Source organism: Psittacula echo, assembly GCF_963264785.1.
Source record: "Psittacula echo genome assembly, chromosome: 24".
NCBI classification, from domain to species: Eukaryota; Metazoa; Chordata; class Aves; order Psittaciformes; family Psittacidae; genus Psittacula; species Psittacula echo.
Window position 1 is genome coordinate 6096647 of NC_137759.1, and position 26206 is coordinate 6122852.

The following is a 26206-nucleotide window of genomic DNA, read 5'->3' on the forward strand; positions in this document are numbered from 1 at the left end:
GCGCGGGGGGGGGGGGGGGGAAACGGGGGTAAACGGCGAGGAGCGAGTGCCCGGAGCCCGCGAGCTGCTGCTGGTGCCGCCGCCACCGCCGCCGGAGGGAAGAGCCGGGCGCGGCCCCGGATACCGCGAGGAGCCGCCGCCATGAACAGCGTGGGAGGCGCCGACGAGATCGGGTGAGGGGGGGGAGGGGGGGCGGCCGCCTGAGGAGGCGGCGGGGCGGGGTGGGGAGCGAGGGGGCCCGTGCTCCTTCCCGTGTCCCTTCCCGTGCGCCCCGAGGCCAGGGCCGCACCGGGACTTCCGCTGCCGGTGAGGCACCCGCCGCTACTGGGCCCGTCCGCCATGCTGGGCCCTGCGGGCGGGAGCGCGCCCCCCACGTGACCGGCCCGCGCCGGGCTGCGGCGGCAGGTGCGCGCGGCCCAAGGTCACCGTGGCGCTTCCCGCGCCGGTACCGGGAGCAGCGGGGGAGGGAGCCGCCGGGCGGTGCTCCGGTGGCTCCCCGGGGCTCCTCGGTTGCGCCCGCAGGGGCCGAGCGGGCCTTGGGTCAGGGACCTGGGCTCTGCGCTGCTGGAGGTGGGGGGGGCACACACGGCAGGACAAAGGCGGCCTTCGGCAGCTTCCCCTCGCTCCGTGCTGCAGAGGAGCCCCGGCGCTGCGCGTAGGTGCCCTTCCAAACTTCCCCTCTGCTGGCAGAGGCTTCCCGCTACCTGTCCTGTGCCAGGTGGTGCGGACACAAAACCGCCGCTTTTTCTTCAAAGGCTTCCTAGAGATTCTGTGGCTTCTGCAGGCCGATAGCTTGACATACCTGGTTCTTGTGCGATGTATCTAGCGTTATTGTACTTCAGTGATGTGTATTCTAAAGCCTGGTGACATTTGAATTATGAGACTGTAGATTTGGCACATTAGAACTAAAAAATAGACAAAATAATAATAAAGATTGGTTGCTGAGCTTCCACAAGTTTTGGCTCAGAATATGCACGTCTTAACTGGTCACTTTCGGAACTAGAGTGGACACTTCCTGTCTTATCTTCAGTGCTTAGTGAGCTGCTTATTTACTTTGCATGTTCTTAATTGGTATAGTTTTAGGTATACAAGCGGTAGGGTAACTGTTGAATACAGCACGTTGCTGTGAACCAGGCATACTGCACGAAGCATGTTTAGATATGTAGGGTTTGCTCTGAAAGTATTTGGTCCTGGGCCTTAATCTCTGCCTGCTGCATTATGAGAGACCTGATGAGCAAACTCCTGTGCGCTGCTGCTGTTCTGGACCCGTAGGTGAGCACTGCCTGCACATTCTCAGTGAAATACTGTCAGTTGTCACTGTGATCAGGCCCAGCTGTCACAGAGCTCATTCCCGGTTGCAGGCTACTTAGGTTTGATCCTTTTGAGTTGTAATCAGATTGGAAAGGGTTGGATTTTAATCGGAAAGGATAATTTGGGGTGTTTTTTCTTGTTCACCCCCCCCAACAGTGCTCAAATACAAAGATGAAAGCATAGAACAAACTGCAGTTGTAGTTAGCTGCCTGCAGTTGGGTAAAGGAAGTTGTATTTTGAAAAAGCTGTTGTGAGATGCAACTTTTATTAGGAAGTTAAGAATTTACCTGCTTTTCTAGATAGAGATTTTAAGAAAAAATACTTAGCAAGGCTGTAGGCCTTGTGTGGATGTATTTTTTTGAGTTTAGTACTTGGAGCTATTTTGGATGAAAGAAAGCACCGATCTTGAGATTCTTCTGTTCCAGGATGTAGCTGTGATAGATGTTAACCGAACTGCAGGGTTGTTTTACGTAGGCAAAGAGTTCGTGCTTTTGTTGAGTTTTAGGCACTTTTTCAATGCATGCTTTGCTTTCTTACTAGTTCTGGGATTATCTCCCTCAGTGACAGAAAAGAATAAATTAGCAAGTAAAAATCAGTCAGAAAATAATTGAAAGAGAACACATGAAACTGGATTAAAACCTCTTGTACATTCTGTAACTTCTGAAGAGTTTCCAAACTGAGCCCTGTGCAGGATGCTGCTGCTTCAAGTGTGCCGAGTCCATTGGTGTCTTGCTGGTGCACGGTGCACACTGTTGTACATTCACAGTGGGGAGACAAACCTGCTCCAGGAAGCAGAGAGCGTTTTGTGTTTTTATCAGGCTGGTGCTGCTTTCCATCCCATTGGGAATCGGCTATAGCATCCTTCTGGCACTACAGTCTGTATTTGAAGGTGATGTAGGTAGGTGTGAGGACAGCGATGTCAGCAGCCTCAAACTGATAGCATAATCCTAATAACTACCAGTCTAGAAACTGTTTGAACAAGGAGTCTTGCAGGAGGCCCTGTATGTAAGACCTTAGGAGCAGGCTGAGCTTGGGGAACCTGATATTACTTCACACAACTGTCCTGTATAGTACCGGGTCTAGATTTTTGTGTTAGGCAGGGATTAGTTAACTCTTGCATTTGCTCAGCATATTCAAAGCAATCCACTGAGGAGTTGAAGAGTGGGTAGTCCTGGCTTTTGGCATTCTATGGGTGCATATAAATAGAAGCCCTGTATTTACATACAGCTGCTGTATTTGACCTTAGGCAACCCAGCTTGTTTCGGTTGTTTAAATGTATGTAGGGTGATTACAGATAATTCATAATGGAGTTGGAAGGTTTCAGTGACTGTTACCTGCAGGGAGCCCTCTGTCCCTGGAGACAGCTTGATGCTCTGTCAGAATGCACCTGGTATTTTTCAATTGATTTTGCATAGACTGATCTTATATACCAAACTATAAAATTTAGTTAAGGGGGGGGGGACACCAAAAAGCCTAAACAAACAAACCCCAAACCAACAACCAATCCCAAAATGTGGTTGGTTGAGAAAATGTCACATAGTCATGGGCTACATCAAAACTTTACTCTGGTATATGATACAGCATTATATCAGTTACCCTTTTTGTTGCTATTAGGAAGTAAAGTTATTTCTTTGTAGAACTTACTTTTCCTAAAAATGACACAAAAAAGAGCCCAGAGATGTGTGTGTGTGTGTGTGACATGGAGAGGAAATGCAGTCAAGGGGCAGTTGTGGAAGGTACTGGGAGGTCTGAGCGTGGTGACCGCTGGTTGGTCAAGTTCAGCTTGTGTGGAACAAGCTCTTTGAACTGATGCCAGGAGGGAGCATGCTGCCAGTGGAGGGAGGTGGGGGAAGAAGCTTTCCATCCTTGAGGAAAACTTCAGCATCCTGAAATGTGCAAGTAGGAACCAGGCAGCTTTCAGGGAGGGTAATGGGTGAAATGTCCTTCTTGTGACATTACCGAGTGCATTATAGTCTGTCTGTGGCAACACTGTGAAGACTCTGCTTTCCTTGCGTATTAGCCGTTCAGTTATTTTCTGGCCTGCTTAAGAAGATGCTTTGATCTGTGCCTAGCAGGCATTTTTTTGAAGGACAAGACTTCTGTCACCTCTCACTACTTGTAAGTACTGTGTAACTCTGAATGCACTCACCCCTTGTTCTCATGTGCACTCTTGAGACATTGGTTTTGTCACTATTGGCTGCTGCGTAGTGGTCACAAAATGATGCCATGTCACAGAGAAATGAATCAAAGCAAAAAGGAACTGCTGTTTGGTCTGCAAGCCACCCTGCTACACAGGACCTTCTGGCTCTTGACTGGGGGTGGATCTTTTCTTACTGCAGTTGGTTGCTCCTGAAGAAAGCAGGTGAGGGGAAGTTTAACGTTTGTTAGAAGAAGTTCAGCTTTCCCCATGTAAGTGAAGGTGCTCTGGTTCCCAGCCTCAACACAGATATGGGTGTACTTGGATGTATCTGAGGGTGAGTAGCAGGCAAAGCAGAATATGGCTCCTCTTTTTGAGGACTCATAAGAGAAATAGAGGGCATCCTTTGAAAAAAACCAACCCCTGAACCCAAACTATGCCAGCACTTGTCTGTGCAGACCCATAAAACTATTAACAGAAGAGATTCTGAGTTGGTGCCTCTTACTAAAAAGGGCCTTCTTACTGAGTTGTGAGGTGCCTTTGAACTAACCTTTAATTATGGAGTAAATTACTTTGCATGGAAGTTCTGTCACACCCTACAGTTGATAAAGAGTTGCAAAGCAGGCAGTCTGGCTTCTTGCTGCTCTGCTTGTGCATTCACCCAAGTACCTTGGCGTGCTCTGACATGAAATTGCACAGATTTGATGCTCTTTTCAGAAGATGAGTAGATTTGGATTGGCCTTAAATTTTAAGCATGGAGCTTATTTTGGGTGTTGGCCATGACTTTCTCATATATTTGGTGATATCTCTGAATTAGATTGTAAAATGGTTTCACAACTAATTGCTGAATTAGTGCTACCCTGTTCAGTACTTGCCTCACAAGTTTGCCCTCTGTCTTAGACTTGAACTTGGTAGTTCTACTTTTGCTTTCATTTAACAGGAAGATAATAGTAGGCAAAAGTGATTTTGACTGGTCTTTCAGGGTGAGCAGGGAGTAGAACATTAAAGGGATGGATGAAAGCCTTTTGTTTGTTTTAATATAGGCAGTTTCAGGACTTTTCTCTACCAAAAGAGTACCTGGAGAACACAGGGGCAGGAAGCCTGAGGGCTGACTTAAGCTTTTTCTGATCTGATGGTGGAAAACACTCATATGCTTTGTGGTTTACCCAATCACACAGCCAGAGAGCAAGTTTAGGAGATGGTAACATCAAGTGTGTAAACTTCAGAGTCTGGTGTTATTTTTGCTACAGTGCTCATTACTAGTGAGTTTTTGTAGAATCTTTTTTTTGTTGTTTTACCCTATTTTGGTTGTCATTTATCTTTCTGGTAATGTTCTGTGTTAGGCAGCAAATGGATGTGGAGAGCCCATTCTTCACACAGTTGGAGGCCTAATGTAAGCTGCACACCTCTTGATCCTGAGCCTGGGACTAAAGCTGTTAATGAAATGGACTTGGGTATTTAAAGTAGGATGCCTGGGTTTTGGTCAGTTTGCTTTAGCTCAGAAGTTCTGGATTTTGTTTTCATCCTTAAATTTGAACTGCATGGACCCTTGGCTGTGCTAAGAGAAGTTCTGTAAGTAGCTCAGAGCCTATGATCCAGGAATCCAAACATCCTATTTGCATTAGGGGGTGAGGATTAACCAGGTTTTATAACAGTGTTCTTGGACCACTTCCCAAGTTTCAGTGAAGCTTTATATGAAGTGTTCCATGCTGGAACTCGTTTCTGCCCCAGAAGAGCAGGTAAAGGTTTTTTCCTTCTGGGTAATGATTTCTCAAAGTACCACTGCCTTCTCCAGCACCTGCAAATAAGAGGTTTGGAGCAACTGATACTTGTTGTATTCTCTTTGTGTAAAAGAATAAAATATATTCCTGTAATAAGCTTACCATCTCCGTTCATGTTTTTGGCACACAAACCAGATGCTTCAATTTTATGTGGGTCTTCATGAAACACAAGGTAGTTGTCCCAAAGAACAGTGAATTGTAGTGAGGAACAAGATTTGTAGTGTGTTTTGAAGGCCTCGGTACCACCAGACCTCATCAGGATAGCTGACTTCTGCACTGAATAATGTGAAGCATTTGTCATGTAGCACCCTAAAACTGCTCTGTGCTTCATTTGCAGAAAACTGTTTGTGGGTGGCTTGGACTGGAGTACAACACAAGGTAAGTGATGGATATTCTACACTGGTTCAGCAAGGAAAACAATGTACAGAGATGTAGCTTTTTAAAGACAAGACTGTGGTAGGAAGATTTTGATGAGATTCTACTGCTCTCATCTGTTAATAGAATTTTCTGCAGAGAGTTCAGATGAGTGTTAATCACTTTGGGGTTTATATTTTCTACCACTGTTTGGAACTGAAGTTTTTGTTAGCTCAGATGATGACAATTTTTTATCATTGCTTTACGACGACACTACTCTCCTTTTGTATGAGTGGAAATCATTACATACCATTTGCTTAGAGGAAGTAAAATCTAATCCTTCTCAGAAGATGAGTTTGAATTTGTTTAGTGATTTGTTTATCTCTTGTCTCATAACTACAAACACAGCCTGGTTAAAGTTAATATCTGGTTCTGTTTAATATATGCTTTTGTTTTAACAGAAACTCTTCGTAGCTACTTCTCCCAGTATGGAGAAGTTGTAGACTGTGTCATAATGAAAGACAAAACAACAAACCAGTCTAGAGGATTTGGATTTGTCAAATTCAAAGATCCCAACTGTGTGGGAACAGTACTGGCCAGTAGACCTCACACGTTAGATGGCCGAAATGTAAGTTACTTCTGTGTTCTGGGTTTGTTTCTGCTCCACACTGCTTCAAAGATCTGGTTTCGGTTCTGGTGGCTTGTTTGTAGATAGTGTAAAAGTTACCTGATTGCTGGGGTCGGTTATTTATTGTAAGACAGCTTTAACTCAATGATTTGTGTCACATTGTAGAAGCGATGTATTGATGAGAGCTGTGATCTGAGGAGCTGGATTTCAGCAGTGCTGTGTTCAGCTGCCCTAAATGTAACTTTTAGAACAGTATTCTGCACGCTGAGATCTGACCAAACTGGAACTTCTTCCAGATTGATCCAAAGCCATGTACACCTAGGGGGATGCAACCAGAAAGGACACGACCGAAGGAAGGATGGGTAAGGAAAGATACTTGGTGTATGCTGCCTCTTTTCCAAGCTTTGGCTTACCTTGTAGCAGTTAAATTGAGTTCACTTAGATTATATCCATGTTTTAAAATCAGGAGTCAGTATGCAGGCCTCAAGAATAAATCTGATTGCTGAAAAATGTCTTTTACTTAGATTTTCTTGGTAGGGCTCCAAGTACAACAGTGCGTTAATGAACATCATGTGTTTGCATCAGACTCGGTTTGGGTGTGGTATATTCTTAAGCTCTTAGCAGTGCTTTTAGATGAGTTCTTCAGATCTTGAAACAAGTGTCTGGAAGTGCACTCACAGGACTGATGCTCCTTTTCCAGCCTACTTCACACCCTGCAGGTTTATATGATTCATTAGAAAATGGGTAAATGGCCTCAGAACACAGTCCCTGGTTTTCTGATCTTCCGAAGAACAGAGACTGGGTTATAGCTGCAAACACTAAATGGCTTGAGCTCTGAACATGCAGTTCCTTTCCCTGGGAGACTTTGAGCCTGGAGATGGCTTCTCCTCAACCTGCAAGTTCATGTTTCACTATAAAATGCTAGAAGCAGCCAACTTTATTGTCCTTCTGACTGATTTTTTTTTTTTTTTTCTCCTTGATTTAGCAGAAAGGATCCAGGAGCGATAACAATAAATCAAATAAAATTTTTGTTGGTGGGATTCCTCATAACTGTGGCGAGACAGAGCTCAGGGAATACTTCAAGAAATTCGGAGTGGTGAGTCATTCAGCATGATGGTGGTTCTCAGTCGGTTGCAAGATCCTCCCCACTGCTTTTTCTCAGTTTTCATCAAGCTGTCGAATTTTGGGTTAATTTATACAAACTGCTGTGGGGACATACTGAACCATTTGTAAATGTTCATCATCTTGAAATGTATCTTGCTGTTTGCCAAAATCTATTGCTCCAACATGTACTTCCTCTGCTGCTTCTGTCTCCTCTTGTTTAATCCTACCTGATGCTTTATTTCATTCCCTTGCAAAAACTGAGTTGAGTTGGTTTTAGATACTTTTTTTTCTCTTTTCAATTGATAACTTGAGGCCTAATGATTAAACTGGGGAGGGGGGGAGGGAAGGGGCACAGCAAATACTTCATTGAGTTTGTCTGAGATCCTTCTCTTTGACTACGTGTACGGGTAGGTTTGCAGTCTCCTGACAGTGTTTTGGTAACAGCAGTTGCTTTTAAATCATCATCTGGAAACATCTGAGTTCTGTTGCCAGCACCTCCATTCTAGAGACAAACTACTACTTATGTTATGCACTTGGTTTTAATTCTGTCGCTAACCTCAGATTGAAATGACTTATATTCTTAATCTTTTATTTTCCTGTTTAATTGCGATGTATCCCGACTCTCACTGCCCCTTTAAGATGGTAAACTGTTGAACTAAATTACTAAGTTCTGCTGTAAATAAGCTTTAGAAACTTAATGATTGCCTGAGTTAAATTCAAGACTCTACTGGTGAACATGAACTTGCCATTTTTGAGTGGCATTTAATGTGTTCTCTTGATACTTCTTTTTAATCACCTTTCTCCAAGATCTCTTCTTCGTGGCAGCAAAGGATCTATTGGTTCTTTCTCAAGTGGCTTAGTTTATCAACAGTACTGTATTGAAAATTTGATTTAAGATCATTTGAAAAAGAAAAACCCAGGGCAATCGCTAACAACTGTTTCTTTAGTTTGAAAGGCTGCAGTAAACTCAATAATTCAAAATGGGGGAGCATGCTCCACAGCTGTGGAGTGTAATTTCTAAAGGCTCTTCCTCACAGACTTTTGGCTTTCCAGTTCTGACCTCTGGATGGCTTGGGAGATACAGGGTTATGTTCCACCAAATGTAGAAGGCAACAGCCATTAAGTGTAAGTGCCTTTGAAAGTAAGTAGTAGAACTTTTAACAGTAGTGTAGAAACTGGAGAGTCTGTGTAGTGTTCTTAAGAGTTAGCTTTGGAGAATTAGAGGCTCTTACGCATTTTGTGGCCACAGAGTTGTTTGGGCATTTTTCCTAAGTTAAAATCACACTGATCCTGATCATCCATAATTTAGGGGGGGGTGGGTGTGTAACGCTATTTAAAGCATCAGTTTATACTGTTACTCTGTGCCACATTGATATTCAAGTAAGTAAATCAGAGAAGCTGTGCAGATTCTTCAATGTGGCTGGAGTTAAAGCTGCTTTTCATGGTGAGAGTGAAAATGTTTAAAAATGGACAAAGTAATCTTTTAAGAAGCTACACTGATGAATAAAACCAGAAACCTTGGGGGAGTGTTTATGGGCTGTAGTGTGGGTATAGACAGTGTGAAGACCTTAATGCCAGATTAAAATCTTAAGTGTGATGAGACCGTATAAAGCCACAGTGTATCAGCAGCTTTCTGGAATAAATAAACTCATGCTTTTCTTAAAATCACATCAAGAGCAGCATTCCCCATTTGTCTGCACTGTGCTGGGACAGCCTGGTATGGATGGCTACATCAAGCATTTAATTGTGCTTTGTGGATAGAGGGCGGGAAAGAAGCCTGTGGTAACTGTTTATAACACTCCCCTGGTAGCACAGTTAGTAGAATTTCCCTTCTCTCTTCCAGGTCACTGAAGTTGTAATGATCTATGACGCAGAGAAACAGAGGCCCCGAGGTAAAGGCTGATCTAGTTTGTCCTTGAAATTTCTTCATGCTCTCCTATAGTCAGATGGCAAACTATTTCACACCATCAGAAAAGGTAGCCTTTTTTTTTTTCCCTATGTTGCCTCAGGAAAAAGAATAATTCACTGGGCAAATATCACTTCAAGTCTAAACTCTTCATCTACAGCTTAGTTGGTATCTGTGCATTTAAAGTCAGATGTTTCATGTTCATTTCTGAGGTTTTGGGTAGTTTTTTTAGTTGAATGAAATTTGGTTCTTGAGCCTCTCCTGTGGCTTAAGGTACTATTGGGGGGTGGGATGAGGGGAAGTGCAGGTTTTCCTCCTTTTCCACATGAAAGGTATGTTGATGTCTGTAATTGCATGGGGGGGATACTCCAGTTCAGAGTATTTCTGAACACCAGATTAGAACAGAATGCATCCATTATATGCTTTTTGTTTTGGTTAAATGGCTTCACTTCAAACTAAAGAAAACCACTCCCTAAACTACACCAAATAATTCTGAAATCTGTGTCAATATTTTGATTGGGGTGTACAATCTTGTATTCTAGACTGCTTTTTTAAAGGGGGGGGGGGAAGAGACAAAACCAACACCACAACCAAAACAAACCCAAACCTAACAAAACCAACCAACAACAAAAAAACAAAAAAACAAAAAAACCCAAAACCAACAAAACCTGAGAATTTAATCAACTTGGTAACCTTTGGTCAAAATATGAAGCAAGATTCATATCATTCACCTTCCATTGCATCTGTCATCGGTTGGACAATGAAGAGGCAATATTTTAAATCTGTGAAGCTTAGTTGCACTGACCACCTTGTAGCATGTTCTACATGCTAGAGAATAGTTTGCCATCTGAACTTGCATTTCTCTTCTGACTCATTAATAAGAAATATATTCTTCACTTCATATTTATTAAGCTGTTAAGTCTTAGTTTTATTTTTAATTTAGACATCCTTAGTGACATATTTAAGTGTTTCATAGTAAAGTATGGTAATGTTAAGTAAGTTATTTTGTTTTCTTTTCTCTCTGTGAATTGTTTGACTGTGATTAACGATTTCTCTTTAGATTTCCTCTCTCTAGGTGATAATTTATCACAGAGGTACAGGCCAGTTCCACAGTCAGAGGAGGGACGGGCTTTGTCTTTTATTGGAGTGTAAACGAAGTTTCAATATATTTGTTTTTTTGTTTTCTTGCTTTAGCTATCTTAATCTTCTTTGAACAGATACTTTTCATTTACACAGAACATACATTCATCTATTCAAGTGCTCTAAAACATCTGGTTTTAGAGGAGGCAGTGGAGACAAAGATGCGGGCATCTGAATATAAGCTGTGGCTGCAGTTCTGCGATATTTAAGTAACTATTGTATCAGCTCAGTCTTTGTCATATTTAATCCCAGCTTTTCAGCATCTGAGCAAAAGGTACTAAAACATCACACCTCATCTGGATTAATCCTCATCTGAATGGCTTTTCTGCTTAAAGCTATACTAAACCAAACCAAAAGAAGGTTTTGGGTCCAGTTAGTAGGTGGTAGCTTAAAGCAGAAGTGACAGATGAGTGCAGGTTTGGAAGCCTGCCTGTCTCCATCCTGCGTGCTGTCGGGTACATTCTTCCTTAATTCAGCTGATTTCTGAAACACTGTTCTTGAATGCTGTTGCTCTGGCTTTCATTTTTGTGCTTTTGCATTCTTTTATGTAGTGTGGCAACTGTCATCTCCAGAAATGGCCTTGTTAGTCCCTGGGGGTGTGTTGGGAACAGCTCATTGTTTGTATTCAGTACTCCTGGTTGTGCATCCCAGAACACTTTTTCTCTTGCCTCCTCTTTCTGATCCGTGTTCTGTTGCAGAAAGTACTACTCAGTAATAAAAAAGTACACTTTTTCTTTTAACACGATACCTGAGTAAGTATATATTTATAAAATTTAAAAAGCTGATTCCCTGCCATCTTCTACTCGCACCACTCTGCACTTTGCCTTCTTCCTTTACCTATCCTTGCACTTTGAACTGCGTTTGGTGGTAGGAAGAGGGGAACATCATCCGTGTTACTGATCCCTGTAGCATTCATCTACCTTCAGCTTCTCACAAGAGCACTGGGAACCAGATTCTTGATTAGTGTCAGAGCTATGGCTTTGCCCTTGAGAAGCCAGGTGTGTCTCAAGTCTTTGCTTACTCGCTACTTCCGTTAGCACTCCTGCAAGCAGTGCTTTCATGAGAACTCTCAATCCCAAGTATAAGCACAGCAGCCTTATTGCATCTTAAAAGAAACTGTGGCTTTGTTGCAGTCTCTACTCCTCAGGCTTTCGATTCTTGGCTAAACCAACAGCTGTGAAGCAAGTTACGGGTTCTTGCTGTGTTTCTTCTTCCCCTTGGCTGCAAACCAGTGGCATTGCTCTGGTCTGTAGTCCACTCAGATTCCTGCTATTAGTTCCTCTAGTCTTCAATCAAGTCCTGTCCTTCCAAAAATAAAGCTACTGGATGTTAGACTTCCTCACTTTGATAGTATTTAAAATTGCATTGTTGGAATTTTGCTGTGTATTGTACTGATTTCTTCACTGTTCCTTATCTTGTGGGGTTTGACCCTTTTAAATGTTTTGTTTTTCTTTACTGACTTCCTCAATGACCCCTTATTCTCTTTTATTCTTTTTCCCTTCCTTCTGCCCTTTCATACCCTGTCTCCATCCCACAAGCGATTTTCCTCCTTCAGTCTTACGGAATCAAGTTAAATGAGCAACCTTCCTATGTAGATGCTATCCATCATTTTCCTTTCCATGTCTTTTGAGATAAAGGCTGTAATATTAAACATGTGATTTAAATACAAATACTTTTCTTTTGGCTCTAATACCTTAGGTTTCTAGTTAACCTCAGACAAATATATTGTGATGAAATGCTGCTCTCAGTTTTGAGGCTGCTTTCATCACAGATCAGCAAAACTTCGTTTATACTGCCAGTCTCTTGTGTGTGGGAAATGCTAAGTTTTTTTCTTTTTATTTTATTTTAGTGATGTCTTTTGCTCTTGTTGCTGACAGCAGAATTTGACCTGCTGGAATCTATTTTGGCCTGTATCTTTGTGTATTTTTTTATATATATATATAAACTTTTCTCTACAATAGGCCTCTTTGGGCTTACCCAACCCAGTTGGATAAGCTCAGAGAGACACTAACTGTTATAGATACTGTATTTCTGTTTAACGCTTTAGAGCAATATATGGCTGCTGTCAGCACTAGCTGCAAAGCAAAATGCAAACCAAGGGGGAAATCTTGGGTTTCAGAAAAGCAGAAATGCATCCATGTTCCATATGCTTTTGATGCTGCACCTCGTTTTTCTTTCTAATTTTTATTGCTCTACCCTTAGCTAATCTAAAGACTGGCACAATTTATGTACTGCATGTTTCTTCCCTTTCCTGGGGTTGGTTGTTACACCAGCAGCAAGTGGTTGATGGCATGAACCAGCCTCTTGTGTTCTGTGAAATTAACCACTATTTTGCCACTCTCTCGGCAGTAGCAGCAGCTACAACCTAAGTGCAGTGGTTCTCAAAGTGTGCCTTCAAAAACAGATGTAGTCCTGGGGCTTTGCCTCTTTCCCAGCATCTTCTGCAGGCATCAGACATTCCCCTGGGACCTTTTAAAAAGCTGCTGGATTTGGCTGAGGTGCCACCATCAGGGGCTATGGTCCAATGAAAGGGTATGAGCCCCCCTTGGGGATCTGGAGCAGTTGGTAGCAATGCTTTGGGCAAAAAGAGGGACTGAAAAGGGTTGCTTTTTATTTATTTATGTATTTTTCCAAGAGAAAAGCAGCAGGAAATAGAAGAAATAAATTAGATTAAAGGATGTGATGGCAAGTACCATGTTCTTTATAAGCAGCACTTCTTCAGTTGGCAGGGGGGTGTGTTTGGAAGGTGTGATGTCTATTACGTGCTTTTTCTAAGGTGTGGAAAACTTGAGAACCTCTGCTCTAGGCTGTTAGCTTCTGAAGCTTCTCATTCATCCATGGAGTGGTAAAATTTTTCATGCTTTAACAGCTACATTTCAAAAACAACTTTATTATTTTTAACAGAAAATGTTCCCTAAGCAGAAGATGGGATGAGGGATGGGAGGAAGTTGCTTTGCGGAACAGGGACAGAATAGGTTTTCCTTGGGAACCTAGTCTGAATCAAAGATAGGAGCAGCGAAGTTGCTTGACTTGAATCTGCTGTCACACAAGTTTGGTTTTAATCATGTGGCACAGTTATATTTGTGACTATATTCACACTTTTTCCCCCTCCTGGTAGGCAGGCTTAGGAGTAAAATCAAACTCAAAGATAGTGACCAAGTTCAGTTTAAGTTGCATGTGTGAAACCAGGCTGAGGCATTAAAAATTGCCTGATTACAGGAAGTATCCATTGCAATTTTCTCAGGTTGACTTTTTTTGACAATTTAACACAAGTCTGTTATCTGAAACCCCTGCTTGAACCCTTGGTCCGCCCCTAATACTGTTCATCATCCTGTTTTGTGTCACAACACCCTGCTACCTTGATTCACTCTTCGTCGTTGGCTAGGTTTTGGATTTATTACTTTCGAGGACGAACAATCAGTGGACCAGGCTGTCAACATGCATTTTCACGACATCATGGGCAAAAAAGTGTGTAGTTGTAGTTTTATTTTACCTTAAGAAAGAACCAAGTCTTGGGCAACTAGCAATTTCACTGGTGAATAAAACTTAGTCGTGGATTCAGTTAGGCGGGAGAGCACCTAAGTCCAAATACGAGGCTTTGCCCATGAAGGTGGGGGAAGATTGTCCCCTAGAAGAGACAGATCTTGAGAGCCAAAGAACTTAGGTTGTGGGCTGTTGTGGCTGGGGTAAGGCCTTGTGCGTACAGACCTGGGGGGTTGCTCTGGCTGAGCATAGCTCACATTGGAATGAGTTGATGGTAACTACCTCTGGTTTGAGCATTGCTTAGATGCAAGGAGAGAAGGTAGTTGTTTCCACCTGTTTGAAAATCAGAATCCCAATGAAATCTGAGTTGTTCAAGGCTTGGTTTAAGATACCACTCCTTCAGATGTGTATTTGATGCTCAAATTTTGAGGTGGTGTGAGGCAATGTACTTTATACAATCTTAAACTTAAAAGAAAAGAGGAAGAAAAACATCATGAAGGATTGGTTTTTTACAAAAAATTGGGTCACTTACTGTGAAACTTTGATACAAACCCACGTACTCTATGTAGTATTTAACCACAATGCAGTTAAGTGACCTCTGGTTGTTTCATCTTCATACTGTGTTGTCAGGATGTTGGCTAGAGAGGAATTTTTTAGGCTTGCTTTGATGTTACTCAACAAGGAACATGCTTGGACCTGTGGAAAAAAAAAGAAAAGCAGAGTAAATTGGTGCAGGACACCCAGGTTTTCTAGAGAAAAAACTAACTTCTTAAACTAAAAGTAACCACAGGAAATTCTGGTGAACTTAAAAGTCCTTTACAGCATATCCACAGTTTTTAAAGCCAGTGTTAAAACTGCTGGCTGCAGAGTGAATAGATTTCAAGGGGACACATGAAAACTGTTGTTTTCCTTAAATTATTGCACTGTGTAATTTTGCATTGTCTTTTGAAGTCTTTCTGTGTGCTGATAGTCCATAAGTATTTATGTAGCCAACAAGGGGTATATTCTTGCCCATCAGTGAAATTATGGTTCCTCAGTAGTTAGTTATGCAGTATATAATGCTTTTTATTCCTATGAACTTGTTTTGGGGTTAAGGGGTGGGCTGATTTCCTAGTAATAGAAATGAAAAAAATATGCTTGTGCAATTACTAGTGTTCTCCTCTTGTTGAGCCACTCCCATTTGTGAGCAGATGCACTGACAGCACTAGAGTTACATTGGTTTGTGTAAGAATTACCTGTATCCTTACTTGCACATTCAGATCTTCCCTTGGAATTGCCTTAAACTTATATAAACCACTTAAATGAGAGGTCCTATCACAAAGCTGCACGATGGAGATGTAGAGAGGAACAAAGGAGAGTACCTCTGCTGGAATGGTTCTGGGAATGTATGGAGAACCCTGTGTGAGCCTTCAGAGTGTCAGCTCTTACGCTGTGGCTTTCAGCATTTCAGTGCTAATTCAGAGTTCCCCATTGTTTCCCAAACAATCTCAGAACCAGAAGGAAAGAACCCCTTTCCTGTCCTCTTTTTTTCCTTTCAGTGACATATAGAACAGAGCCCTGCAGTGTTACACAGTGGTTTCTCAGCCAGGAGCAATGGAGATGCCTCATTTGTGGGTGCAAACTGGACTTTAGGTAGAATTTTAACCTCGGTTTGAAGAATATTGCACAGGGATTATTTTCAGTCCTCGGTTTGGCAGTTCAGCACTTCCACATGTGCACGGAAAAATGAATGGACTGCTTCTACATAGGTTAATGAACTCCAAATATTCTGCTCTCCTTCGCTGGCGAATAATGCCTGCTTTAAAAATGGTATCTTTTTGGTAATTATAAAGGTATTGCTGAAATGAATCCATATGTTGTTGAAAGGGAAAAAAAAAAAGGAAATTAAAATTGCAAGGAGAACTTGCTTTTGTAAGCAATAACTGAATTCCCTCGAGGCAACTGTGTTAAGACTCATTAATTTGAGTCCTTTGAAAAATTCCCTTGGATCCTCTCTGGAAGGGCCTTCAGCTGACTGAGATTTGGTTAATGTCATGTCTAATGTCCTTGGGGCATCTGCAGTGGGGTGGGGGCAGGGGGCTTTGTCCTTGCCTCGTGCCTGTTTCCTGTTTGTTCTCTGACATGAATGGGTTTTAAGACATGGCAGGAAGAATTCTGAATACTTTCTTTTCCATACAACTCAGGCCCATTGATGATTGAGATTTATTTTCTTTGTACTCTGGCACCCATTAAAATTAATCATAAAATAAAAAAGCCTTGAATTCAGCATGCAGGAATGCTGAGAGTGTTTCATTAAATCAGAAACTGGGATTTTTTTTTGAGAGAGAGAGGTTTATATTGAGTGTGCAGCTTATTTTAAGTAGGTCAAATGCACTTATTCCATGGCTTGGAACACTAGGACATTTTATCTTTGACTAAAATAAGTTAAGCATTGTGGCTTACTCATTTGGAAAACAGGAGGGCTTTTGTCACTGACTTAACACAGTATGAAGATTTGCTTCTTATTGACTCAACTGTCCATTTTTATTACTTGCATGTTTGTTTACTTTTTTGTTAGATGTAATGTAAGATTCTCTTATCACATCCATTCCCTCTGACATTGTTTGAGTTAATTGAGATTCTTTAAGCGTTAGCCTGGGGAAGGTAAGTCTTTATCTTCCATTAGACATTTAAATAAAATCTTTTAAGTTTTTAAAACAAAACAAACCAAAACCACAACAACAACCACCAAAAAAAAAAAAAAAAAAAAAAAAAAAAAGAAAACCACCAAAACCCAACAAAACTGAACCCAAACCAACCAATCAAATGTGTGTTTCTCAGGTATGAGCAGAGCTGAAATTGTAGTTAGGTGGGGTGGGTTTAAACTGTAACTTCCAAATGAACCCCAAACATGTTGGAATGATTAAAGCATTAGTACCCTTTTTCAGAGCGTCCTCTTTGCTCAAAGTTGGTTTGGGTTTTTTTTGGCTGAAAATGTCATCTTTGTAACTCCTGCTGAAGTGCTAAATTAGTCCATAAATAATGTAAAAGATCATGCTTTTTTTGAAGTGAAGAGCCGTTGTAAGAGGGTACTGCTGTTTTAAGATTAAAGCAAATGAATACTGTACTATGATGAAACAGAAGTGATTTGTAGGATGTGTTTTTCTCAAGACCTCAATGGTAGAACTTGTAATGTCTTACCATCATATATATTGTACCTGAGAAACATTTTAAATTACTGGCCTTAAGTTTAATAATTAAGTATTTAGACATAAGTCATAAGATGCTAAGTGTAGTCTTAAGTGTAACTAAGGGTGTGTGTGAAGGGAAGGGGGGTATACATTAACCTGTGCCATCTCTTCTAAGTGGTGACTCTGTTTGTTTAGGTGGAGGTGAAACGTGCAGAACCTCGTGATAGCAAAAGCCAAACTCCAGGTCCCCCCGGCACCAGTCAGTGGGGAAGCAGGATCATGCCAAGTGCTGCCAATGGCTGGGCAGGGCAGCCTCCTCCAACCTGGCAACAGGGTTATGGCCCTCAAGGTACCACTTTACTCATCTTGGCATCACTGTTGCAGGAGTCTTTCCTTTACAGCTTACTGACTGTTTGGGTTTCTGGCAAATGATGGTATTCCCAGGCTTATCAATGCGATGGTTCTGCTGGGTTCGCATCAGCACAACTAAAATTCCACACATCAGTCCTTCACAAGTCTGCTGAGATTGTTCCTTCATTCCTTTTCCCAAAACCCTTGGTTTTGTAGGGCAGAAGTCAGTGAGTAGTGCCGTGCCTAGCATGTGTCTTAGGCAGTGTTTCACCTCTGCTGTTTGGTTCTGCCTCTCCCTGAGTGGAATGGGCATGGTTTTGGGTAATGTGGAGAAGGTATTGAGAAAGCTCAGCAGCTCACCTTGTGACTCCAGCTCGGGGCCTGCCTCAGACCCCTACAAAAAATCCTGTTGAAAATCCAGGTTTCCAAGGTTGAGGCAGTTTCAGAGGAAGTGATAAGTAAAATTTGAAAGGGAAAAGAGAAAAAACAGATGGTCTTGTCTTTTGGATTTTACTGCTTAATGTATCTTGGAACAATAACAAGCAGCCGTGGGGCTGGCAGTGGTGCAGGGGAGCACTTACTGCCTGGAATCTTCGTGAGTTAGCTTGAACCCTTTGGGGCTAAAAGGAGCAGCTGTGTGGTTTGGGCTTGATGGCTTTAACCCCCCCCAAGATTTTGAAGACAGGATAAATATGCTGAGTTCATCCAGAGACAGTTTTGATAGCTTATGCAGAAATCCAGTGGTATAATTGAGTTGCATTTGACAGAACAGAATTTGCTTGCTCTGATATATGAGAAACTTTCACCTGGGGGGCTAAAGGGAGTGTCACTGCTTCATCTATTGCTAGAATAGATGGTACCTCAGTGGAGGGATTGCTAGTTTCCCCATGGTGCTTATTAACTTGAAAGCTGCAGCTGAGGCTTTCACATTCACACGGATGTGCTAATCTGCAACTGTGCAAATTGAGAAACTAGATTATTTTCAATGTGGTTATTGTAGAGAAAATGATACCTTATCTACTGGAAAGATTACGGTGAAACAAATGCTTTATCTTTCAGTCTTAATGTGGGGACAGATGCAGAAGGTGATGTTTTTATGGTTCAATACCTTCAGAAATAACTAGAATAAACCTGGGAGTGTACTAGAACCACTTTGGATGAGTAGTCTGCTGTGATTCTCAGTGGTATTGTTCTTTATACTAGTACAGTTACCTGCACTTGGTGTGCTTGCACCTCTTGAATGCTTCATCTGATTGGAGTCTGGGGATTGCTGTCTCCTCTGTGCATTATCTGCTGAATGATTCACAGTCTTTTCAGAATTGCATATGCAGAAATAGTCCTGGACTGTTTCTCGGACCATAAAACTAGAACTGTAAGGGACTCTCGAGGATCCCCCCAGTCTATTCCAGGGCCGTGCGCAAGATCAGCTTTCTTTTAAATCATTCCTCTTTCATAGTACACAGCTTCAGTGCACACTGTTTTTGTTCTGTTTTAGGGATGTGGGTGCCAGCTGGACAGGCAATTGGTGAGTACATTACATGGGACCGATTGTAAAAGAGATTCTACTGAGTGAGGGTGCAGTTTCTTTAAGAATTCACAGTGATTTGTGGATTTCTGTAGTATTTAACCTACATTTAAAAGCTTGATTGAATTTGTCCTGAAAGAACGAAGAAGATACTGTGTTCTTAAAAAACGAGTAATGGGAGCTGACATACATCCTGCTCTTGCCAGCCACACTAATTTGTTACAAAGGAATTACATTCTAAATGGCAAATATTTACAGTAGGGATACTTGGAGGACAAATATTTCCCAAAGTAAGAATTCATGGAAGGGCTGAGACCTGAAATGTCTGAAATCTGTCAAACAGCTTTACCCCATCTAGAGAACGCTGACTTAAGCGGAAGCTCTGCATTATTCAGCTGCTTTAGTTATTGGTTTCTCTTAATTTTCTAGGTGGATATGGACCACCTCCTCCAGGAAGAGGAGCTCCTCCACCACCACCACCATTTACCTCATACATAGTCTCTACACCTCCTGGAGGATTCCCACCTCCACAAGGATTTCCACAGGGCTATGGCACCCCTCCACCGTTTAGTAAGTGACCTGCAGGAGTTACTCCTCTTTCTCTGGACTTAGATTTTTTCACCCCACATTTCATTAATCCTCACATGTTTTGTCCATATCATGTATTTCTGAGCTATAATTAAATACTGAATATTTTTGTCAGTGAGTTGGGTTACTTTTTTATGTGGATGCAGTGATCGTCTATGTTCTCAAGCTTAAAACTGTGTTGCTAAATGAATTTAGATTGATTCTGTACTCTTATTACTACATCCAAGAGGGAAGTTAGAAATTACTGCATGGTGACCTGGGATAGACACAGGCTGGATGTTTTGGAGGAGCTTAGGGAATTAAGGTCACAAGTGGCATTGGAAATACAAATAGGATTTTAGCACCTACCCCCTCAGGCCACCTCTTGAAAAGTGTATTCACAAGCCCGGCTTAAAATAAGGTGATGGCAAATAGCACCCAGTTATCCAGAGTTATTTGTTCTGCTACCAACCATTTGCTTGGCATAGCTTAGTTTTCCTCCTATGATCTGGAATAATATGCCTTCTCCTCATGTTTCTTGCATGTGTGTGTGAGTGTACAGACTTTGGGCCCTAGTTCTCCTTGGTTGCTTTCTCTTGCTGATTGCTGCTGTGGCCGCAGTCTTCCTTTGGGGTGAGATTTTTCATGTCAGAAGGTGTCTTGTTGGGTCTTTCAGCCACATTGTTTGCCAGAGTGTAGGAGTGAATTGCTGTATGGCCCACAGTAGGTAGCAGACACTTTGGGTTTAAGACTTGTGTTTTTAAAGAAGAATGTATCATACTCCAAAGGCAGCCAAGAAGCCCGGGTGCTGTTCACCTATGTCTTTTCACATGCATTGTGCTTTCCTTGCCTTTCAGGTTTTGGTTATGGTGCTCCACCTCCTCCACCTGACCAGTTTGCCCCACCTGGAGTACCCCCTCCACCTGCCACTCCAGGAGCAGCACCACTAGCTTTTCCACCACCACCACCACCATCTCAGGCAACTCAGGACATGAGCAAACCCCCAACTGCTCCACCAGAATTCCCTTATAGTCAGTTTGGTAAGTAACTGCATGTAAAATAAACTCTGCTTCATCTTCCTCTCCTTCCTGTTTTTTTTTACTACTTGGGCAGAAAACCAGTGTTCAGAAACAGTTTGCTACCAGGCACTTCAGGACACAAATGCCAGCCACCGGCTCTCAAGAGATCTTTAAATCATGCAGTATTCTAGCCAGAGGGTATTTTCTTAATCCACTCTAAAATATTGCTTGTGTGCTGTGAAATAGTCTTCAGAGACTAGTGCGCTGCTAGGCTAAGTTACTGCTTTGCACTCTCCCTGAACATGTAGTTAAAACTTTTTGTCTCCAAAAGCTTCCCAGAGCTTGCAGTCAGGTTTTTTTGTGTAACTGACTTTGATCAGATTGGAGAATAGTCTTCAAGAGTAAGAACAGCAGCAAGAGGCAAACAGTGCAGGGTATCAGAATCCAAGCTGCAGGCCTTATTTCTTCCCCCATTCCTTTCCTGTCTAGCTCAAGTTACAGTTCCATCAGAAGTGTGTAAAGCTTCGCTGTTCTACGTGCAGAACTGTTTCAGAGAGCCACTGGAAGACACTGATGTAACAGTACTACCAAAACCAAACTAAAATTGCTAGAGAAATACTTGTGCTCCTGAGTACAATATCTGCTCCTCCCTGTGGATGCTCAGAGGGAGCTCTTGCTCTTCCTTCAGCCCTGGTTTTGAGGAGAGTTCTCCAAAGAGCTGTTTGTGCCATACTGCATTTTAATACTGTTTTTTGAAGGGGTTGTAATTTGTCATTTTTTACTTCAGGTGAACTTTTTGCATGCAGTATGCCTTGCATCAAGACTATTCTCTACGTGAACATGTTCTTCATGGGTGTTAGTTTGCCTGCTTCCTTTGAAGTGCCTGCAGAAACTGTTAGGAAATGAACACTTCAGAGAGTTATTTAAAAGTACAGTATTCGAAGTTCCAAAAGTGTGAAACAGACTGAAGGAAGATGAGCCTCTCATGTGTTTGTAAAGCAAGCAATATGTTCCTGTCCGTGAACTTGAAATGGTTTTCAATTTGTTTGTTACACACATGGTTGCTTTCATAGATAGCTTTGCCCTTGTGACTCAAGAGGAAGTTTTTCTTGTCTTGCCAGAACTTGTCTCTTTGCAGACTCTTTTTTTGAAGGAGGGTGGGTCCTTCTAAATAAAGTATAAATCCATGCACAAAATCGGGAGCGGGGAGCCAATATTTGTGATGTATTAGGAGTTTAGGAAGAATCTGGTTTACAACCTTGTGAAAAACTGGGAGGGGGAATTCTGGTATTTGGTGTGTATGGTACCACTTGCCTCTTGTGTGTTTCAGGAAGCCTCTTTGCCAGGGAAATACTTCAGGTGTTCTTTAGCCTCCTAAGAGGGCTGGATATGGAGGGAGGAGGGAGGAAGAGGTGTGTAGTACTGCATTCTGAGGAGGAGGGCTGAGAATGTCAGTTGTTTAAACCACAACTGCAGTGAGTGTTTTTACCTCGAGTGCTTTTCTAGGCTGAAAGCTGTGCTGAGTATAAGGGATAGATGTATTTCATGTGCTGCAGTACCCAAAGAGTCATCCACCTGTTCATAAAGCTATGTATAAAACCTGTTAAACTTTTTAAAGAGCTTCAGCACTTCCTGTGATTGCAGATTTGTTAGCAGCATTGGCAGGGTAGTTGACCTTCATGTATGTACATAAATGCATAGAGCTTACGGGCTTTAAAGGGGCACTGAGTTATCTGATCATTGTGGCATTAAGTTTTGTCCTGGCTTGACAGCATCTTAAATGCTGCTATGTTTACAGCTAGGACGAATGTAAGCACTAGTACATGAAACACTAACATGGGGGTGTCTCCCTCACCCTGAACAATTATCTCTGTACAGGGCTCTCTTGGGGTTCGTCACCCTGGTCTCCTCATTTCTTACTAGGGCTGGGTACCTATTCTCAAGACCCTTCAGGCTACGCGCCAATACTTTGTTTACACTCTTATGGTCAGGCTGAGCAGTGAGGAGCATAGGTAGGTGGTGCCTATTTACAACCAATGCTCTTGATATATCTGCCTTCGGGAAATTAACTTGTGTTTCTTACAGGGTCTCTTTTAAGAGGGTGGGGGGGAACGAAGTGGCTCAAATGTTTCCTCTTGGGAGTAAGGGCAATACAGTTCTTGCTGTTCATGAGCTGGCTGAAATGAAAGCTCCTGACGGAAGCATGACTGAGGCTGCTGTTGGCTCCCCAGGCTGCTGCATTGGAGAGGCTTTATGCTATGTAATGGAACTGAGCTTGGGTTCTTGAGCAAAACCGTACTGGTGAGCACAGCTTACTTGAAGAGTGGAGGTGCTGGTGCAAGCTGAGATTCCTGGTGCACCAGGAATGAAGAAAGCAGGGGGAAGATGAGATGTACTGAAATGTCTGGCTGTTCAGGTTTATGCTGGAGGTTTTCTTTGTGATAAAAAATTGAGAACTGAGGTTTCCAACACTTAATGCTGAAACACTGCAGTGTACAGTGAGAACAACTTGATTTCTTTTTTTTTCCTCTTCCTACCCTGAGCCTCACACCCTTTGGCAAACAATTAAACTGTATTTTTGGTTGCCTGCTTATCTCTGTCTGAAAAAATGACTGGATTAGCATTTTGAGCTAATAGGGGCTTGTGATAGATGTGCTTTTAATGCTCATTAGTGGCAGTAAGTTCTGAGAGACAGGCAGAGCTTGAAATTGAAACAGTGAAGACATGCAAAGAGATTTGATTTTAAATTAAGAGAGTTAAACCTGCTTTTAGGCCTGCATAGAGAGAAACAGAACTGCAGAAATGTACTTGGCGATTAGGATTCTTAATGTCATCTTCCATAGCAGAGGCTTGCACTGATGCCACTGTTACGATTAAGAGTCATATTTAATTACGGGAACACTTATTAAATTTCTCAGTGTTCTTAATTTGCATCAAGTTGTCTTTCTTACTGGCAGCAAGAACTGCAGCAAGCCTTTTGTCTTCACCCATTCTCTCTGTCCCCAGATCCTGCTTACTCTAAGCTTGGTTGGAATCAGGTCTTTGCACGGATTATGTTGCAGAGCAGTGGTTGCAGCCTCACTCAGTGGCAGAAGGACAATGTGGCCCTAGAAGTGTTTAGTTCCCCAGACTGAGGAAGAACAAGATAAATGTTAACTTGTGGCATACATTAACCTAAACTTTAGTTGAGATGCTGTACCTGTTCAGGCTTAAAACTAACTGAACTCGGATGCAGTGTTGGGGACGTGGGAAAAGGGCTGTGTAATGGGTGACTGCTGCTTCTCTTAGCTGGGTTGGGAGTATTTGCCACCATCTGCAGTAGCTGTAAGGTGTCAGGTTTTGAAATGGAGCTTTGTTTTTTGAATGTGCAGCACACACCCTCCAGCCCACCCATCCACTGGCTTTTGAGGGAAGGATGTTAGTTATTCCTGCAGGCAGCTTTTGACCAAGGGCTCCATTATCAAGTGTATAATGGGGGCAGTAGTTGCAACCTTCTGGATTCCACTTTTTCAACTTTGATACCTCACATTTCAATTTACATTTTCTGAATTTAGTATTTCTTGAATGAGAGGGTGGTTAGTGGTTAGTTAATGAAAATAAATACTCGTGCAGCAGGACTCTGTGTTTTTGAAAGGGACTTTAAGATTGTCTTCTCCAATGTGTCTTCAGCAATAAAGCTTACTGCCTGTCCAGGGAAGATGGTGAAGCTGAGTGTACAAAGCCAGAATCTAACTGAGGTGCTGCAGGCCCAATAGGTTTCAGGAAGAACTTCCTTGCTATACCTTCATCTGTGCTGAACCTGACAGTACTAGTTTTTAGGCAATTAAAAACCCAACCCAAAACAAAATACAAGTATTGAGAATGAGCTGACAGCAAACTTGCAAGCCGCTTCAAGCTTTTGAACAGCCAAAACACGATACTTGAGCTGCCAGCCTGGGCAGGATTACCCCAGAAGTGAAAAACGACCATTTCTGCATACCTGTTGAGCTCTGCTTTTTGCCTGTTTTCTTCTGTATAGAAGATAAATAATTGCAAGAACTGAAAGCAGCTGCTTACTGTAATGTTAGAGGCGTGTGAGGCCATGCGTGGGGATTGGGTGGGATCAGGTCCTGGATTTGCACCTCTGCTGTTGTATGTGTGTATGGATGAGGCTGGAAGCTGACTCTGCTGCCTCTTTCCCTTCTCCCCAGGGTATGGACAAGACTTGAGTGGTTTTGGACAAGGCTTCTCTGATCCCAGCCAGCAACCCCCTCCCTATGGAGGCCCCTCAGTTCAACCATCAAGTGGCCCACCTGCAGGAGGAAGTGGTTTTGGACGAGGACAGAACCATAACGTGCAAGGATTTCACCCCTACAGGCGCTAGCATGGGCTGGCAATCAGGGAATTCTGTCCGCACTGGGATGTCTGGTACCAGCTGAACCCGGGAATCCCAGACTTACGAACTTGTGACAATCACATACTTGATGGAAGAAAAACCTAACAACATTTTTTTTGGGGGGGTGGGGGAAGGTGGCTTCTGAAGGCAGAGCTGTGGGTGTTTGGACTGCAGTTTTTAAACATTTTCCTTTCTCTAACCCATCAGCACAAATAAAGAAAACGTCACTGGTTCAAACTACAGGGTTTTAAAAATGTCTTCAGCTTTAATTCAAAACTTCAGGTTTCTTTTTGTTTCTTTTTTATTTCTTTTTATTTCTTTTTTTTTTTTTTTTTGAAATTATTTTTCCTGAGCCTTTGTTTTACCGTATATTGTAAACTTTTATGTTTAAGAGAAAAAAAAAATATATGCATTTACAGATTGTGAAATTTTTAAGAGAAATTTTCTACTATGTATGCTGGCTTATTTTTTAATTTAAAACAGGGTTTCCGTTAGCACTGTTGGAAGTGAGGGTAAGCTGCAACCCCCTTACTCCTAATGTGAGCAGTGGGGCGGATGGTTCCAAAACTCTGGGAGTTAAAAGAAATCTACTGAGTGTATTTTGCTGTTGTTACCTGATGGTATAGAGCTGGTAACAAGGCAGGTGCAGACTTGCTGGCGCACAGAGTCACTTAGGAAGCGCAGTGTTAGATCTGCGCTTCAAACGCTTTCCAATCCTCTGTGGATTTCATTAGGGGTTAACGGAGGCCTTGTTAAGATGTAGATTTCCCTCAGGCAAAAGGTTTAGGTGCATTTTGCACTAACCAGTGATTACCCCTGGTTTGAATAAAGAGAAGTACATTTGGATTAGAAACACAAGCCTGTCTCCATTTTATTTTTATTTTTTTTCCTCCTCTTTTGACAAAAAAGTTTCACGTGAGTTTGTGGTTTTGTGAGGAAATCAATTGACAGCCTTGAAAACTCACCTCTTGACAGCAGCGTGAAGGCTTAGGCTGTGCCTCAGTGGGCTGTGAACTGCTGGCATTGAAGCTCAGGCAGCAGTTCTCCTCCTGCCCTTGTCAAGAAAGCCCCCACTGGATTTGCTTCTAGAGGCTGAAGCTGCTGCTGGCTCTGACCTGGAGCGGACCTGAGGTGCTGAAGGGCTCTCGCACCGCATCTCAGCCCATCGCTGTGCTTGTCCTGTTGCGTGCTGGGCCACTCGTGCTGCTCTTCCTCTGACCTTGGCACTTCAAGGCACTGTGGGTAAAACATGGAGTTGTGTTTTCTGGGTCTTCTAGAATACTGCTCCAGTGCTTGTCTTGTGTAAACGCAGGGTCAAGCCCAGGGAACACAAACTGTCCCAGTGTGATAAAGGA

The 26206-nt window shown here is 42.5% G+C and overlaps 1 protein-coding gene across 6 annotated transcripts; it reads left to right on the forward strand.

The window, feature by feature from the left end:
• On the forward strand, positions 1 to 25657 carry DAZAP1 (DAZ associated protein 1). 6 transcript variants are annotated; one of them, XM_080633802.1, is made up of 12 exons: positions 2 to 173; positions 5567 to 5607; positions 6045 to 6211; positions 6508 to 6573; positions 7200 to 7307; positions 9159 to 9207; positions 13747 to 13829; positions 17210 to 17363; positions 18861 to 18890; positions 19320 to 19460; positions 20315 to 20497; positions 24667 to 25651. In XM_080633802.1, the coding sequence occupies exons 1-12, from the start codon at positions 142 to 144 to the stop codon at positions 24837 to 24839; spliced, it is 1227 nt and encodes a 408-aa protein (XP_080489928.1). In that variant the 5' UTR covers positions 2 to 141; the 3' UTR covers positions 24840 to 25651. The 6 variants fall into 6 exon arrangements, with proteins under 6 accessions (XP_080489929.1, XP_080489928.1, XP_080489927.1 ...); XM_080633801.1 differs by having other exon boundaries at positions 3 to 173; positions 7197 to 7307; positions 24667 to 25649; XM_080633803.1 differs by lacking the exon at positions 18861 to 18890 and having other exon boundaries at positions 1 to 173; positions 7197 to 7307; positions 24667 to 25657.
• Positions 25658 to 26206: the final 549 nt, after the last annotated feature.

What these genes read in the sequence shown, in the direction of transcription:
- DAZAP1 (XM_080633801.1), top strand. Translation starts at nt 142, where the DNA reads ATGAACAGCGTGGGAGGCGCCGACGAGATCGG. An exon ending in CACGACCGAAGGAAGGATGG is followed by an intron (nt 6,574 to 7,196) that starts GTAAGGAAAGAT and finishes TCCTTGATTTAG; the next exon opens with CAGAAAGGATCCAGGAGCGA. An exon ending in ATTCCCTTATAGTCAGTTTG is followed by an intron (nt 20,498 to 24,666) that starts GTAAGTAACTGC and finishes CCTTCTCCCCAG; the next exon opens with GGTATGGACAAGACTTGAGT.